Source organism: Rattus rattus, chromosome 1 (genome assembly GCF_011064425.1).
Source record: "Rattus rattus isolate New Zealand chromosome 1, Rrattus_CSIRO_v1, whole genome shotgun sequence".
In the NCBI taxonomy this organism is placed as follows: Eukaryota; Metazoa; Chordata; class Mammalia; order Rodentia; family Muridae; genus Rattus; species Rattus rattus.
Genome location: NC_046154.1, coordinates 153,189,594 through 153,207,086, shown reverse-complemented (window position 1 = coordinate 153,207,086; position 17,493 = coordinate 153,189,594). Strand labels below are relative to the sequence as shown.

Here is a 17,493-nt window from a genome sequence, read left to right as displayed (position 1 = left end):
CTGGTAAAAGGTTCCGGGGAGACAGACCGGGCCTCTCCTGGGAAGTAGCCTTCACTGAAGTAAAACCAGGCAAGCATGGGTACAAATACCTTCTGGTTTTTATAGACATGTTTTCAGGATGGGTAGATGCCTTCCCTACCAACCAGGAGACTGCTACAGAAGTAGTCAAGAAAATACTGGAAGAAATCTTTCCCCAGTTCAGAGCGCCCATGGTAATCAGATCTGATAATGGCCCTGCCTTCGTTGCCAAGGTTAAAAGGTCTACAGGTGGTAATGAAGTGTGTTCACAGTTGGCAGCTGCCTCCCAGCCAGGGACCCCTGAGACATCTTATCAGTTCCAGATTGGAGACTCAGTCTATGTGTGGCGATACTGAGCCTAGACTCTTGAGCCCTGCTGGGAAAGACCCTACCTGGTGCTACTGACTACACCAATGACTGTTAAGGTGGATGGGACAGTTGCCTGGATCCATGCCTCACATGTGAAAGCAGCCCCCCGATGGAGGATAAGGAAAAGGATCACTCTAGCTGGAAAGTCCAGGCTACTGAGAACCCCCTGAAACTAAAAATCACCAGGAAGTTCAAAGATGTGGTTTCTCCCCTTGGCACTGGCACTGTGCCTTAGCTCCCTCCCCTTGTGTCCTGCCGGCTCCAGCCCCCAGCAACCATGCAACCAAACCTGACTGGGGCGGGTGATGTGGTGTAGAGTTTATCCAAGGTTACTACGCTAAACTCATGGTGGCTGGATCTGTTCCCTGATATCTGTACCCTGGCTGTTGGGGCCACGAACTGGGACCTGGAAGGACATACTGGCCTTTAGACAGCTCCCACAACCTGTGCTTCAGATGAACGGACACACTGGATGCCCCCTTGGGGAGGCTCCTATAATGGCCACTGGAGAAGCATGCTCCGAATCCAGGAGTTCTATGTCCATCCTGGGTATCACCAGAGCAGGTCTCTCAACCCCAAATGTGGGGGTAGGACTGACTTCTTTTGCAAAAATTGGGGATGCGAGTCGTCAGGGGAAGCCTGGGACTATATTAAGGTAGTAGCCAACTATACCTTGGAACCCTAAGTTCCTGGTCAGGTATCCATGCTGGGATGTGCCTGTAACTGGTGCCACCCACTCTGTGTCACTTTTACTGAGCCGGAAAAGAGGGCCAAAAGAGGGTAAAAGGATATACTTGGGGCCTTAGTTTCTATAAAGATGATTATGATGCAGGATTACTGCTTACTGTTAAGTTAAAAATAGAAGCTCCTGGGGTTGGGGATTTAGCTCAGTGGTAGAGCGCTTGCCTAAGAAGCGCAAGGCCCTGGGTTCGGTCCCCAGCTCCGAAAAAAAGAACCAAAAAAAAAAAAAAAATAGAAGCTCCATATACCTCCCTAGGGCCTAACATGGTCTTGAGCCTCACTAGATCTCAATCAACGCCTCGGAGACCCCCTGCCCTTCCCAGTACCCCAAGGACTGCCGCCTCCTCCACAGGTGTGACTGCTGACACCCCTACCAACTCTCCTGGGCCCCCAGAAAACTTCCATTTAACTGACCTAGTCAGGAAGCCTTCAAGGTCACCAATGCTATTAATCCAGAGGCCACCAGGTCATGTTGGCTTTGTTATGATGTGGCTCCCCCCTATTACGAGGGCATAGCATTTGAAGGGGCAGTGAGCCAGACAGAGGATATTAACCTATGTAGGTGGCAACAGTGGCAGAATGTCAGGTTCACTCTGCAGTTACTGGGCAAGGGCTGTGCATGGGAAGGGTCCCTCCCTCGAGATAGCTGCTCTGTAACCTACCTTTGACTAGCATCTCTACTTCAGGCTACCTCTTCCCCCACTGGATGGATGGTGGGCTTGCTCTTCTGGAGTCACACCTTATGTTAGTGTGTAGGTCTTAAATGACACCCAGGACTCTTGTGTCCTAGTACAGTTGGTACCCAGACTCATGTACCACCCCTACGAGGAGCTATTGTCTCATTGGGATGAAGGACTGTCGCAAGCCAAGAGGGAACTTATAGGCATCACACTCTCCATTCTGCTGGGGCGAGGGCTAGGGGCATCAGGGGCAGTCACAGGAATATCTGCCCTGACCAAACAACATCAGAATTACTAGAGCTTGCAGGCTGCCATAGACACAGCTATAAGGGAAATGGAGAGTTCCATTCAAAGTTCCTGTTTCTCCAGCAAGGAGGCCTGTGTGAGGCCCTCAAAGAAGAGTGTTGCTTCTATATAGACTATTTAGGAGTGGTAAAAGATTCCATGGTAAAAGTTAGAGAGGGAGGGGCTGGGGATTTAGCTCAGTGGTAGAGCGCTTACCTAGGAAGCACAAGGCCCTGGGTTCGGGTCCCCAGCTCCGAAAAAAAAAAAAAAAAAAAAAAAAAAAAAAAGTTAGAGAGGGACTAGCTAGGAGAAAAAGAGAAAGAGAGTAGAGCCAGGGATGGTTTGAATCATGGCTTAATTCCTCACCACCTTGATTTCTACCCTTGCAGGACCATTGATAATTCTGATGTTACTTTTAACCTTGGGGCCTTGCATTTTGAATTCCTTCCTAGCTTTTATTAGAGAACAAATCAGAACAGTGCAGATAATGATGTTGAGACAGCAATCAAGAATTAAATCAGGATGAGACTCAATAATATCAGGGATAATTTTAGGATTGAAATATCCACAAGAAAAAGGGGGGAATGTAAGATTCAAACATAATGCCTGCCAACTATGGCTGCCTTAAGGAAAATACTAGGTGGCTGGGACTTTCCATTATCAGAACCAGAGAGTTTCCAAAGAATTTAGAATAACACCCTGTCCCAGGAAATGAGCTCACCTTGAAGATGGCAAGGGCCCTTAGTAGTTCTCCATCCTCCATTGATGAATGTAGGGGTCAATGTGCGTCATCAAGGACCAACTCATGCTGTTGCCAAAGGCTGTCCCCCACAAGTGTATAAAAGGTGTGTGCTTTTTGCTACTCAAGTTTGCCTCTTTCCCGATTACAGGGCAACCCTAGCATGATGGATCAATAAACCTCTTGCTTGGTTGCATCACTCTCCATCTCCATGTTTTTGTGAGTGGGATCTCCCAGACGTAGGGCTCATCAGGTCCTACAGACTGTGCCAGGAAACTTGGTAAGAATGAGTAGGCTCGGCGACCCCAGATCCCATCTGAGGACCATAAGCATCTCTTTGTTCCCTATCAGATTCTTGGCCCTGAACATGTAACCACACTCCCCATATAGTCATGTGACCAATGGTCATGTAGCCCAAAACCCAGTTCTCCATGCTAATGAGGTATCTAGCTAGATGGGCCCTGCAAGTTTAGCCAATGAGCTTCCCTTCCTGGGCATTCCTTCCTGCAAAAGGTATTTACTCTCTGGCCCAGCCGGAAGAGGTGGTATGTATGCACTTTCCATGGTGGACAATCAATCAATAAACACTTTGAAACCAAGCACTGTCTCTCATTAAGAACTACTGTGAGGAGCATAGCGGAAGACTTTGTCTACAAAGCTGCGCCATCTAAATCTTGCAGAAGGCCCCCCTGCGTTCCTAGACTTACCTGCCGTGTAGCTCAGTAGGAATTCCCCTTTCCCTGGCCACCCGAACATCTAGGAGTTTGGGAACCCCAGGCCCCAGGCTCCCCTAGCAGGGACTAGCAGGCTCCTCCTCCTGACTCTACAGGGTTTCCAGCAGGAACTGGATGCCCTGGAATCCTGGAACCCCAGTTTCAGCCTTAGCTTCTTTCGATTCTCACTCAGGCTGAGGCCCCCACCTAAGGCTGCATTCTCCCAGCCGCTGAGCAGTGCATTCCCTCAAGCCAAGCACCCGTTGGTGGAGTAGGGTGAACGCAGTCTAACACCTCCCATCTGATCTCCCAGTGGAGTTCCTACATACTAGCAGCGAGGTGGAATGCAGGGCCACATCATCTCAGGATCAGGATTGATTCTTGCCATTATGTCCTTCCTGTCATTATTAAATTAATATGATTGTTAGAATAGGTGGCGCAGTCTGGGACAAATCATACCTCCCATGCGGGAGGCTTTATTGGCAGAGGTGGCCTCTGGGATGGGGTGAGAATGAATGAAGAGAAAGGGGCTCAGGCTGGGGTTGGGGGGTCCTTTATCCGGGCCATGACACATGTGATGCATGCACAGAGGGATGTGCAGCAGGTGCCATGGCAGGAGTGGTGCCGTCACCTAGAGATGACATGTCTTATTGCTAGGTCAGGGAGCTGGCTGTAAGGATGCTTCTAGCTGTCCACGGATGTACCTGATGCTAACATTCTTCTCTTTTTTTTATTAAAAAGAGAGGTGAAAAGAAGGTGGTGGTGGTGGTGGTGGTGGTGGTGAGGTGGGAATAGAAGTGTCAGATCTCTTAAACTGCTTCCTGCTGTCTAAAGGTGTTGTCAATTTGGGGACATAACTGACACTCGCTGTCAGGGCTCATTCAATAGTCATTTGCATCATGATTCTTTGTGGACTGTAGGTGGTAATCTTGTTAAAGGAACTTATTGTTTAGTTAGAAAGTCTTTGAATTTGTCATTGGAGGAATGTGGAGATGAGGTTAATGAGGCAGGGACCAAATAGTAAAGACAAAAGAATGAGAAGGGGCATTAGGAACAGTGATATCCACTTCCATTTAGGGTTTTTGAAAATCCAGGAATTAGAGGCATCATGCTGTTCCCTGGGTTTTTGGATGTCTGATTATAGCTGCTGAATTTTGTTTCTCACTATTCTGGACTGGTTGATGTAGAAGCAGCATTCATTCTTCTTCTAGAAACAGGAAAGACCTCTCGCTGTCAGGACATCTAGTCCTTGTCATTTCTGAAGCACACTGCTGCCAGGGAATCGATCTGTCTTTGGAGGGTGAGCATAGTTTGGGTCACCTCTTGAAGACTGTTGTTAAGCTGGGAAAAGAACTGGTATTCCATGGGTTTTGAATATAGAAGAAGAGGGGTTTGCATTGTTGATACAAGACATGATTGTCCTGTGGTACTAACGTGTGTATCTGGCAAGACAAATACCGGCAGCCCCCATGTTCGTCTGGCCATTTTTTTTTTAAAGATTTATTCATTTATTATATATGAGTACACTGTAGCTGTCTTCAGATACACCAGAAGAGGGCATCGGATCTCTTTACAGATGGTTGTGAGCCACCATGTGGTTGCTGGGAATTAAACTCAGGACCTCTGCAAGAGTAGTCGGGTGCTCTTAACCACTGAGCCATCTCTCCAGCCCGTCTGGCCGTTTTTGTTTTTTTTTTTTTTTTACAGTCATTTTTCATCTGGTCAAAGATGAAGCACACAAAGAGCTCATAATATCTAGATGTAATGGTGGTTACAGGGCTGGCAGCAATTTGGATTGGCTCCTGGCTCCTGACCTTATTTGGAAAGACTGCTGTCAGTAGGGGTTTCTTGAACTCAAATCTCCAGATGTAAGGGCTCCCCTGGATGGAAAGGAACAGAGCAGGAAGATGAAAGGCCTTATCTAATCCAGTGGGGTCAAGCACAGCTGTTGGAGTGGAGTCTCAGTTTTCTGGGATTGGGGACAAGATGGGTGGTCTCAAGTCTTCAGAGCTTAAGAGAGCAGGGACCTGTTGGGATAGATGTGTAGGAAGAAGTCATTTTTGAGGTGGAGGGGTGAAAAGTTTAAGGTGAGACATGTGGACCCAATGAGAGAGTCCTTTGAGTTTAGCAGCTGTGGGAGTCATGAGAATTAACTTGAAGGGCCCCTGGCATTAGGGAGAGAGAGATGAGGGCCAATGATCTGGAGGGGAGAGAAGAACCTGCTTTCCCATGTTTGACAGGCAATGGACTGGGAAGAGCACGTGGCCTTGGTAGATGGCGGTCATCAAAGTTTCATAGGAGAGAGCAGAGGGGGCAAAGTAATGTGGTAAGTAGGTGACCAGGGAGGGGAGAACATTTAGGTGAAAGACGGACGTCCATATATGAATTCAAAAGGTAAGATGAAAAGAAGTCACTTGCGGGGAGCTCGTAGCCTAAAAGGAGCCGGAGGTAGGAATTTTATCTAATCAATGTGAACTTCCTTCACAGTTTGATGGAGTGATTTTTAGGGAGTGGTTGGCTTTTTCTACCTTTTCTGAAGACTGGGAGTGGTGGGAAATATGAAAATGCCAGGGGATGTCTAGGGCTTTCGAGCTTGGGAACTTGGGAGGTGAATTCGTGACCACTGTCTGACTGCAGGGATGCTGGAACAGCAAAGTGGGGAATAGTATCTTGAAGGAGGAGATCAGAGACCGTCTGAGCTCTTCTGTTGTTGTTGGGGAACGCTTCCGCCCACCCTGAGAAGGTGTCCACCACGACTAGGAGGTGTTTGGTATGTTTGACAGTGGGTATGTGGGTAAAGTCAAGTTGCCAGTCGGTTCCAGAAAGAGAACCTGTAGCCTGGTGGGTAGGAAAACGGGTACTACGATACCTGGAGTTGGAGTCTGACATCTGACAGATTTTTACAAGAGGCCGTGATAGGTTTTAAGTCCTCAGGAGTAGGCTGCAGGTGGTCTTAACAAACTAGGACAATGCTTGGCTGTTAGGATGAAAGCGTTGGTGAAGTAGGACAGAGTCTGACGAGTGTCAGGGAGTGAAGGTGGGGATGTGGATTGTAGTGTAAGAATGCCCTGGGGAGGGTGAGACAAGTCTAAGCCCCTAAAGGCAGCTCTAGCTGCCTTGTTTCCCTTGGAGACAATGGAGTCATCCATCTGGTGGGATCTGCAGTGGACAATCCCAATAGCTGTAGGGAGCTGGGAGACCTTTAACATGACCATAATTTGGTTTGCATTAGTTACTGATCCTCCTTTAGTTATAAGTAATCTGCATTCCTTCCAGAGAGCAGTGTGGAACCCCCTCTCCCATCCTGCCTCCCCCTGCTTCTATGAGGGTGCTCCCCCACTGACCCACCCACTTCCTCCCATCTCCCTGCCCTGGCATTCCCTTACACTGGGGCATCTATCTTTCACAGGACCAAGGGCTTCTCCTCCCATTTATGCCTTACAAGACCTCTGCTACATATGCGGCTTGAGCCATGGTTCACTTCATGTGTACTCTTTGGTTGGTGGTTTATTCCCTGGGAGCACTGAGGGAGGGGGGTCTTTTGGTTGACATTTTTGTTCTTCCTATGGGTTTGCAAACTCCCTCAACTACTTCAGTCTTTTCTCTAACTCCTCCATTGTGGACCCGTTCTCAGTCCAATGGTTGACTTCCAGCATCTGCCTCTGTATTTGTCAGGCTCTGACAGAACCTCTTAGGTGACAGCTATATCAGGCTCCTGTCAGCAAGCAATTCTTGGCATCCACAATAGTGTCTGGGTTTGGTGACTGTATATGGGATGGATCCCCAGGTGGGGCAGTCTCTGGATGGCCTTTCCCTCAGTCTCTGCACCACACTTTGTATTTCCTCCTGTGAGTATTTTGTTCCCCCTTCTAAGAAGGACTGAAGCATCCACACTTTAGTCTTCCTTCTTCTTGAGTTTCATATGGTCTGTGAATTGTATCTTGGGTATTCCAAGCTTTTGGGCTAATACACACTTATCAGTGACTGCATACCATACATGTTCTTTTGTGACTGGGTTATCTCACTCAGGATAATATTTTTTAGTTCCACCCATTTGCCTAAGAATTTCATGAACTCATTGTTTTTAATAGCTCAGTAGCACTCCATTGTGCAAATGTACCATATTTTCTGTATCCATTCCTCTATTGAAGGACATCTGGGTTCTTTCCAGCTTCTGGCTATTCTAAATAAGGCTGCTATGAACATAGTAGAGTATGTGTCCTTGTCATATGTTGGAGCATCTTTTGGGTATATGCCCAGTGGTGTTATAGCTGGGTCCTCAGATAGTACTATGTCCAATTTTCTGAGGAACCACCAGACTGATTTCCAGAGTGCTTGTACTAGTCTGTAATTTCACCAACAATGGAGGAGTATTCCTCTTTCTCCACATCCTCACCACCCATCTGCTGTCACCTGAGTTTTTGATCTTAGCCATTCTGACTGGTGTGAGGTGGAATCTCAGGGTCGCTTTGATTTGTGATTCTCTGATGACTAAGGACGTTGAGCATTTCTTTAGGTACTTTTCAGCCATTTGATATTTATCTGTTGAGAATTCTTTGTTTAGCTCCATGCCCCATTTTTAATAGGGTTATTTTATTTTCTGGAGTCTAACTTCTAGAGTTCTTTGAATATATTGGGTATTATCACTCTATGGAATGTAGGATTGGTAGAGATATTTTCCCTCTCTTTTGGTTGATGTTTTGTCCTATTGACAAGTGTCCTATGCCTTATAGAAAATTTGCAACTTTATAAGGTCGTCCATTAGGTTTCTTTACTGCTAGTATAGCAGTGTTTAAGGGGGAAGAGGCAGGATGGAGGAGCTTTTTTCTTAGGAGGTCAGAGACAATAGGCTTAAGACTCTTGAGGCTGAGAGTTGAGGGCCTAACGTCAGAGCTGTGAGACCAGAGTCTGAGGGAGGACGGTTTACCAGCATCATAGTTCACGAAAGCAACTGAGAGGGGAAAAAAACCCTACTCCCAGACAGTGAGAGGAAGAGGATTCACCCAAGGATAGAAGTTTTAAAATGAGGAGTCAGCTAGAAAGCTGGTCATAAAGACCGTGGCTAAATCTATCCCTTAGACCTGTAGAGGGTAGCCAGTCCTCTCCTGGGACCAGGGTCCCTTTATGCCAACTGGAACAGGCAGTTTACCAATCTTCCGGTGTTTGGATGGAGTCGAATAGTCCGGTGGCCAGAAAGTGAGCCTGTGTAGCAGTAGGGTTGAGGTTCATGTCCGTGGGGCTTAACCCATGTGGCAGTAGCCACTCCACAAAGTTGTGGGCTCTGTGCCATTTGCAGCAGAGGAACTGCGAATCCACCTGGGTTTGGGCACCAATGTTAGAATAGGCGACACAGACCCGGACAAATCATCCCATGGGACAAATCTCACGTGGGAGGTTTTATTGACAGAGGCAATTCCCAGAGGTCCACCTCTGGGAGACGGTGGGCGGGAAGAAGAAGGGGCTGCAGTCCAGCGGAAGGGGAAGAGTCTTTAACCGGGTGTGACGCACGTGACGCATGTGCAAAGGGACCTGCGGTGGGTGTCATGGCGACAGACGCAAGAGCTGCGCTGTCCAAAAATGGACTGATGCTAAGAATGATCCTGGGGCATTTGCACACCCTACTGGGCAGGTTTTCTACAGATTAATGAAGATCTCCTCTCTTGTAATAATGCTATGTGGACAATTGGTGATTTCATAATTCATAATAATTCTATGGAGTTCTAATATCTAAACCAATAATAATTTTGAGCCCTGTATAGTATGAAAGCTGCCATTATAGTTCTGTAAACCTTCACATGTCACAGGCTAATTGCCCTAGGCTAGAAAGCAGGTTTGGATCACATTTATGATCAGGGAAAACATTCCTTCTAGGATGGCTGTGAAACCATTATTAGATAACTGAAGGTCATAAACTAGGATTGGACAATTTATTAGGTGCAAGGACAAAAGATAAAATATCGACAAGTTTATTATACAAACCTTCAATAGTAATGAGACACAAGGTAGGTGATTGGCTCTTGAAAAAACCAAACTATCTTATAACCTAGGAATTATTGTTTTAGACTCTTAATGAACCTGTGGAACTGGTTGCAGATGATGAACATTTAATTAGATAACTAGTCTTAAATGGAGCACATGTAAACCTTTTTTATAACTTCTTACTCAATTTATGGTTTGAATTTATATTATGAACTATCGAACTTTTTAAAAAAGAGATGCTGGAATGTGATTTGACCATATCCTGAAAAGATATGAGTTAAGCATGACAGTGTAGAGTAGTTTCCCCTGTTTCTTTCTCTTAGAAATAGAGATTTGAGTCTATTTTTAAAGTGAGTCCTCTCTGGGAGAGTAACTTACTCTAGATGACAAGGAGTAAATAAACTCCCAACCTTGGGTCCCAGGGCTGCTTCGATAGACTGCAGAAAAAGAAAGAGCTTCTCCATTAATCCCCTACTGTTTAACAACTGGGTATTAGTCATCTTAGGCCTGTGGTTTCTGGCCTCAGAATAACAGAGTCAAGAAAGGTAAACGTTATTAATATTAACCAACTTTTAGTTTCGCAAACCAACTTTTACCACCTGAAAATTGCTGAAACTTACCCAGTCACTGCCTTCCAGAGAGAACTGGGGGTTGGGCAGGCTCCCAGCAGGTGCTGAGTTGAACCATAACCCCATGGGTCCATAGACTCTCATCCTCTGATTCCCATCGCTCCCCATCTGATATGTGGTGACTCCTGATATGCTGCCTACGCAACTCAGTGTGTGTGTGTGTGTGTGTGTGTGTGTGTGTGTGTGTGTGTGTGTGTGTGACAAAGAGAGGAGGGGGACGGGGGAGGGAGGGAGGAGAGGCATAACCAGTGTGGGACACTAGTTGAGGGCAGGGATGGGGTTGGGGACTCAGAAGAGTTTAATCTTCTGGATCCATAACACAATTATGGTCATAAATATGACTGCAGTGCAAGAAACCAGGGGATAGAGTTGTAAATCAGGGGTGGAGACCTACTTAGAATCTCCAGGGGGCAGGTGTGGGTTGATCAGTGGAGGAACCCTGTGACCACTCTAGAGGAGGTGGGGTCTGGGACAATGGAGGTGATAATCGAGGCAGACTAACATCTCATGCCATAGCCATCTTTATTCAAAGCCCCAGACTGTATATATTTTGAGGTTTAAGAAAGGCTGCATGAGGACAGCCAGGGCTACACAAGGGACCCCGACCCCCAACACAAAACCAAGCCAAACCACTTCCCTCAAAAAACAAAGAATAAGAATAAGAATAGTAAGAACAATATGAGGAATATGAAGGAGAAAAGGAAGAACATGTTTTCCTTAGAGCTATAAACATTTCTTTAAACAACAGCGTCAAGCAATATTGAGTAATTTCAAGTAATTTCACTTCTATCGAATAACGCTGGGAGGAACACGAATACACTGAGGGCCCAAGAGTCTTGTCTTGTTTCTTGGCGTGTTCTCACAGCATTCGATTTCTCCTTTAATGACTGGATTCCTGGACAGTGGTTTGACAAGGAGGAGCATGATCACCTTAGGGAAGACTTACTGATACCAGTCTTTCTTCCATCCTCCCCTCCCCACTTTTTTTTGTTGTTGCTTTTGTTTTTGTTTTTAAAACAGTTTTCTCTGTGTAGCCCTGATTGTCCTAGAACTCTCTCTGTAGATCAGGCTGACCTTGAACTCATGGAGATCTGCCACCTCCGCCTCTTGAGAGCTGAGATTAAAGGTGTGCGCAACCTCCAACTGGCAATGCCAACCTTTTCGAGTCATTTTCCCATCCCAGGACATTACCACAGAGCTGACCTTAATTTTGGATGTTTTTAGTCTCAGACCAAGCTGGTTTAAACTTTGATGCCCTCCCTCCACCTCCCAAAAGGTGGCATGAAAGGCCACTGCCACCACAGAAGGCTGGGAGTTAGTATTTGGCCAACAGTGTACAGCTGAGAGAGAAGCGAACAATCGTAAGTGTGCCTTATTGAAATTGCTGGTGCCTGGTGAATATCAGTTCGGTGGCTTAAATTTGACCTGAATGGGCTGGGCGTCGTTTCATTTGTGAGCAGGAGGATCACACAGTGCACAGAGTAACCATCTGTGTGTACTAGACACCCTATGCCTACCCGAATAAGTGCCTACTGTGTGCAGAAAATAGTACGGCAACGACTTTGCAGTGGGGGCGCAAGTTCTACTGCAGGTCCGTGCCTGATGGGGAGCCCAGGGCTGGGAACCACTGTTAAGTCCCAGCAAGCCACTGTCTCTAAGGCAAATCTCCTGTCACTCAGGCGTCACTAGCCAATGAGGGCCTCGAGGCGGGCTTGCAATCAGAGTGGAGGCGGAAACTTCCGGTCCGCCATTGGCCCGTTTGACTGCGAGTCTGAGGAAGGCTCTAGTGTGTTCCGTGTGGGGGTTGGGGAATTTAGCTCAGTGGTAGAGCACTTGCCCAGGAAGCGCAAGGCCCTGGGGTCGGTCCCCAGCTCCGAAAAAAAAAAAAAAAAAAAAAAAAAAAAAAAAAGTATAGGGTGTGTTCCGTGTGTTGCGCTGAGTCTGGCTGCTGGGAGCTGTGAGGAGAGCGGGCGAGCTGGGAATCCGCGCCATGGTGAGTGGGGCCGCCGTTCCCACGCGGGGAGGATCCGCGGGAGCCCGTGTGAGGTTGACCGGGGGGTGCGGGAACCGGCGGTGAGACGCAGCGCCCAGTGTGACTCCGTTTGTTCCCGGAGTCTCTGCGCCTCCCAACTGGAAGCGGAACCTCTCAACGACTTAGTTCCCCTGGCTGCGCCTGCGCATAGCCTGGAAGGCGGGAATTGGTGCTTGGAAAGTGTTTACGTCACGCACGCGTTGCTTTCGTCATCAGGATAGGTGGATTGCTGACTGGCAGAGCTCTAGTTTCTCTGGTGTGGTCTAGAAGTTCTTCCCCTGGCCCTTGACATTGAGGTGTAGGATCCGTCTGCAGTTAACTCTGCGCAGGTGTAAAGTCTGCATTATTAACACTGTCGCATGTAGATGCCGCGGGGGTCCAGTCAGGTGTGTCAGGAAGGCCAGCCTCACTGTTTCCTGGCTTAAGTTGGCGAAATTGACCCAATATTAATTATGATTTTGTTCTGAGTGCTCTCTCATGTTCTGCTGATCTCTATTCTTTCTCAACAGCACAGTCTTTATTGCAGGTGTAGGGGAGTTTTGAAGTCAGATGGTGTCACTGTGCTGTCTGTTCAGTCTTGTGTTGTTCATGTTTTCGTTCATGATGACCTTTTGTCATCGGTTTTCTGTTCTTTGCAGAAATCATTAGACTGTTTTTTGGACGTTTGTTGAATCTATAGCTCAGATTGTGTCCTGAAATAATATTGAGACTTCTTGTCTACAATCTTGGAATTCCTCTCCTTTGATTGAGTTCCTTTCTTCTTTAAATTACAATGTTACAGATTTGGCTACAGGTATTTGTCCCATTTCTGTGTTTTTCTGGCCACTTTATCCATGGTGACGTATAAGAGATATGGAGGTACGTATTTTCAGTTTACCAACTTTATTTCCTATGCATGAGTGTTTTGCCTCCATGTACGTGTGTTTATCCGTTGAGTGTTTGGCACCCATAGAAGACAGAAGAGGCCATTAAATGTCCTCTACCGAGATCTGGGGATATTTTGCTGCCATGTTAATGCTGGCAAACAAACTCAGGTCTTTTGTAAGAGCAATAAGTAGTCTTAATGACTGAGCCATCTCTCCAGTCTTTTTTTTTTTTTTTTTTTTCTCTTTTTTTCTTTTTTCTTTTTTTCAGAGCTGGGGACCGAACCCAGGGCCTTGTGCTTGCTAGGCAAGCGCTCTACCACTGAGCTAAGTCCCCAACCCCTCTCCAGTCTTAAACGTGACAGATTTTCAAAATTTTACATGTGAGTGTACCCATTCTCAGGCTGAAATCCGAGTCTAAAGAGAATTAAGGCTGATTATGTGGTTGGATATTGGGAGATGTCTCAGAGCGGACTGGCCTCTGGCCCAATGTATTGGGCTAATGATTGATTTAATGTTTGATGTAATAGTGCCCTTCTCATGTTGTTTCGTGCCACCCTGGCCCTGGATGCAGCTCTGGGAGTCACAGTAACTCACATGTTGGTGGGTTTTATCAAAGGAAAACAATTTTGTGAAATTTCCGGGAAATTTTATAATTCTCCTTACACTTAAGCGGTAGGTCTCTGAAAGGTTTAAGAGCCAGTATCTACGGAGCTTATTAAATACTTTTTCCGTTTTTGAAGTTAGGCATTTTGATACAATTTTAATAGCTCTGATCTGTTTGAGTGTCTCTCTGTATTGTCTGTCAGTAGTCCCTACTTTGGCAATGCCATATGGAATTCAGTGGTCCCAGAAATGAGAGGTGTGATCCTCCTTTTCTGTTTCCTTCTTAAAACACTTGGAGACTAATGTCTGTGTTTGAATGTCTGTGATATGGAACAAATAGAATTATGTAAATATCTTCTCTCTTCTTTAGTATAAAATGAATTTTATTTCGAGCATGGGAAGTGGGGCGAGACAGGAGTAGAGGCAGAGAAAGAAAGGGGATAGGGAAGGATGGAGAGAGGAGATAGTGCAGAGAGAATGGCTGGGAACACATGGGGTCAGGGAGAGGGAGTGAAAGGGAAGGAGGCAGGGAAGGAGCGAGAGAGAGCACAGAGAGAACACAGAGAGAGGACACAGAAAGAGAAAGACCAGAGAGTGTAAATATTGTCTCAGTGAAATGCACACTTACAATACAGTCAGTCTCACCATTTTCATGATGTATGTGTGGGCATTTTAGGCTGCAGTGACCTATGAGGATGTGCATGTGAACTTCACCCATGAAGAGTGGGCTTTGCTGGATCCTTCTCAGAAGAGTCTCTACAAAGATGTGATGCTGGAAACGTGCAGGAACCTCACTGCTGTAGGTAAGAATGTGAGTTTCCCTTCACTTTCTAAATAAGGGGACTAGTGTTTCTTGGTTATTTCTGTGATTTCTATTGAGACAGAGGAAAGATGTGGTAAAGGATCAGACATGGTTCTCAGGTTTACCAAAGATACAAACTTAAAATTTGCATACTATCCAATAATATATCATAAAATTTCTGTTATTATATTCTAGGCTACAAATTGGAAGACAGCAACATTGAAGAACACTGTCAACGTTCTAGAGGACCTGGAAGGTAAATGTCATGTGCGAGCTGATACAAAAGTGTCCCTGAAGAAACTGTAATGTGCCCTGAAGTTGTAAAGAAAAGCAACAGTGGGAATATGCACAGATTTATGTATATTGACGAGGATTAAATTGTTGCAGGGCTGTGTACTTCAGTTTCAGGTAGCCAACCTGTATTTGCAAGCCAAATTCCTAACAAACATAGAAACCATACCTTAGTACATGATAATATTTTAGTCATAGCCCCATGAGAGCCATGATGTAGAACTGTCAATCCATTTAGTTTCATCCTATTCAAGTATAATAAAAAGCATTGATTAGGGGACCAGTGTATGTCTTTTTATATGCAAACAGTCCTTAGGAAAGCTAGTGTCACTCTATACTTACAGTGACTTTCCAAAGTTTACTGAGAGGAACAGTTTAGTGGAAACAAAAAGGTTGATGTCATGGAGAAACTTTAATCCCTATAGCTCAAGTCTATGGGGAGCAAGAACTTAACCTGCGTGAATACAGTTTGAAAACCTTTTGTTTGTTATTTCTCCTTTAATTGGTATAACATCTGTAATTGCAGATACAAGCCTTGTGAGCATTGGGGACATGGCAGGAAGCAATGTACCTTTGCACATAAGAGTTTTCTTCAGACATATGAAAGAATCCATATTGAAGAGAAGCCCTATGAATGCAATCAATGCAGTAAAGCCTTTGCAAACTTCCGTAGTCTTCAAAAACATGAAAAAAACCATACTAGAGTGAAACTCTATGAATGTAATCACTGTGGTAAAGCCTTTCCAAGTCCCAGTTCTCTTCAAATACATGAAAGAATTCATACAGGAGAGAAACCCTATGACTGTAATCAATGTGGTAAAGCATTTACAAGTCGAAGTAATCTTCAGGTACACAAAAGAACTCACACAGGAGAGAAACCCTATAATTGTAATGAATGTGGTAAAGCATTTGCATCTCTCAGTTATCTTCAAATACATGAAAAAATTCACACTGGAAGTAAACCTTATGGATGTGACCTCTGTGGTAAAGCCTTTACCCGGCGCAGTAGTCTTCAAATGCATGAAAGAAGTCACACTGGAGAGAAACCTTATGAATGTAATCATTGTGGTAAAGCCTTTGCTTGTAACAGTGATCTTCACAGGCATGAAATACTTCATACTGGAGAGAAACCCTACACATGTAATCAGTGTGGTAAAGCCTTTGCACGTTGTAGAGGTCTTCGAAATCATGAAGAATATCATATTCTTGAGAAACCACATAAATGTACTCTATGTGGTAAAGCCTTTGCATATCACAGTAATCTTTATAGACATGAAAGGTATCATACTGGAGAGAAATTGTACCAATGTACTCAATGTGCTAAAGTCTTTACATGGCGCAGTAGTCTTCAAGTTCATGAAAGAAGTCACAGTGGAGAGAAACCTTATGGGTGTAATCAATGTGGAAAAGCATTTCTTCTTCGCAGTAGTCTTCAAATACACAAAAGAACTCACACTGGAGAGAAACCTTATGAATGTAATCAGTGTGGTAAACCTTTTGCACGTCGCTGTTCTCTTCAAATACACGAAAGAAGTCATACTGGAGAGAAACCCTATGAGTGTAATCAATGTGGTAAAGCTTATGCAAGTGGTAGTAGTCTTCGAAATCATGAAAAACGTCATACTGTTAAGAAACCTTATGAATGTAATCAGTGTGCTAAAGCCTTTTCATGTCGCAGTCGTCTTCAAATACATGAAAGAAATCATACTGGAAAGAAACTTTATGAGTGTGGTCAATGTGGAAAACCCTTTAAAAGTCAAAATAGTCTTCAAATACACAGGAGAACTCATACTGGAGAGAAACCATATAAATGTACTCAATGTGGTAAAAACTTTGCAAGTAGCAGTAATCTGTATAGACATGAAAGAAATCATACTAGAGAGAAACTGTATGAATAATTACTTTGGTAAAGCATTTCCAAATTGGAGTAGTCTTCATAGTCATAAATCTCATTCTGAAGAGAACCCCTATTTGAATATAATTGATTCAGTAAAAGCTTTGGCACATTAGTGTAAACTTCAGATACATTAAAGATCTTATACTGGAGAGAAACCTGATGAATATAATCCGTGATATTGCTTCTATATGTTTTCTTTAAGGTTATGAAAGAATTCCTACTGGAAAGAAACACCCTGAATCTAATAAGTGCAGTAAAGCCTTACACATCAAGCACGTTTTCCCACTGAACCATCTCATTGTTGTTTATGTAAGATTAGTGGAACCATTTCATCTTTTTTTTTTTTTTTCTTTTCTTTTTTTCGGAGCTGGGGACCGAACCCAGGGCCTTTCTCTTGCTAGGCAAGCGCTCTACCACTGAGCTAAATCCCCAACCCCTCCATCTCATCTTTAAAATAGTGTCTTGTTTTCAAAATGTCCGCAAATTGTCATCCAAGGATAGAGGATCACAGAATAATTCGAATAAAAGAGTAAAGAGGTATTAGACACCTGTGAATTGTTGTCTGACTGGAACATGCACACCAGAGCACAGTTTTATACATGCAAGTAAAATTTATTAAAGATGAAATTAAAGCAAAGAAATAACCAAAATATTCAGAACATGGGCTGGGGAAATGGCTCAGTGGTTAAGAGCACTGACTGCTCTTCCAGAGGTTCTGAGTTCAAATCCCAGCAAACACATGGTGGCTCACAACCATCTGTAATTAGATCTGATGCCCTCTTAAGGTGTGTCTGAAGACAGCTACAGTGTACTTACATATAATAAATAAATCTTTAAAAAATATTCAGA

The 17,493-nt window shown here is 44.8% G+C and overlaps 1 protein-coding gene across 1 annotated transcript; it reads left to right on the top strand.

The window, feature by feature from the left end:
* Nucleotides 1-12,040: 12,040 nt before the first annotated feature.
* On the top strand, nucleotides 12,041-16,762 carry LOC116904161 (zinc finger protein 431-like). Its single transcript, XM_032907062.1, has 4 exons — nucleotides 12,041-12,146; nucleotides 14,331-14,457; nucleotides 14,652-14,712; nucleotides 15,274-16,762. Exons 1-4 carry the CDS (start codon nucleotides 12,144-12,146, stop codon nucleotides 16,643-16,645), a joined length of 1,563 nt encoding a protein of 520 aa, XP_032762953.1. The 5' UTR covers nucleotides 12,041-12,143; the 3' UTR covers nucleotides 16,646-16,762.
* The last annotated feature ends 731 nt before the right edge of the window (nucleotides 16,763-17,493 follow it).

Bases quoted from the DNA above. Each gene is read 5' to 3' on its own strand.
- LOC116904161 (XM_032907062.1), top strand. The intron at 14,458-14,651 runs GTAAGAATGTGA...ATTATATTCTAG, and splicing joins CAGGAACCTCACTGCTGTAG to GCTACAAATTGGAAGACAGC. The intron at 14,713-15,273 runs GTAAATGTCATG...CTGTAATTGCAG, and splicing joins CGTTCTAGAGGACCTGGAAG to ATACAAGCCTTGTGAGCATT.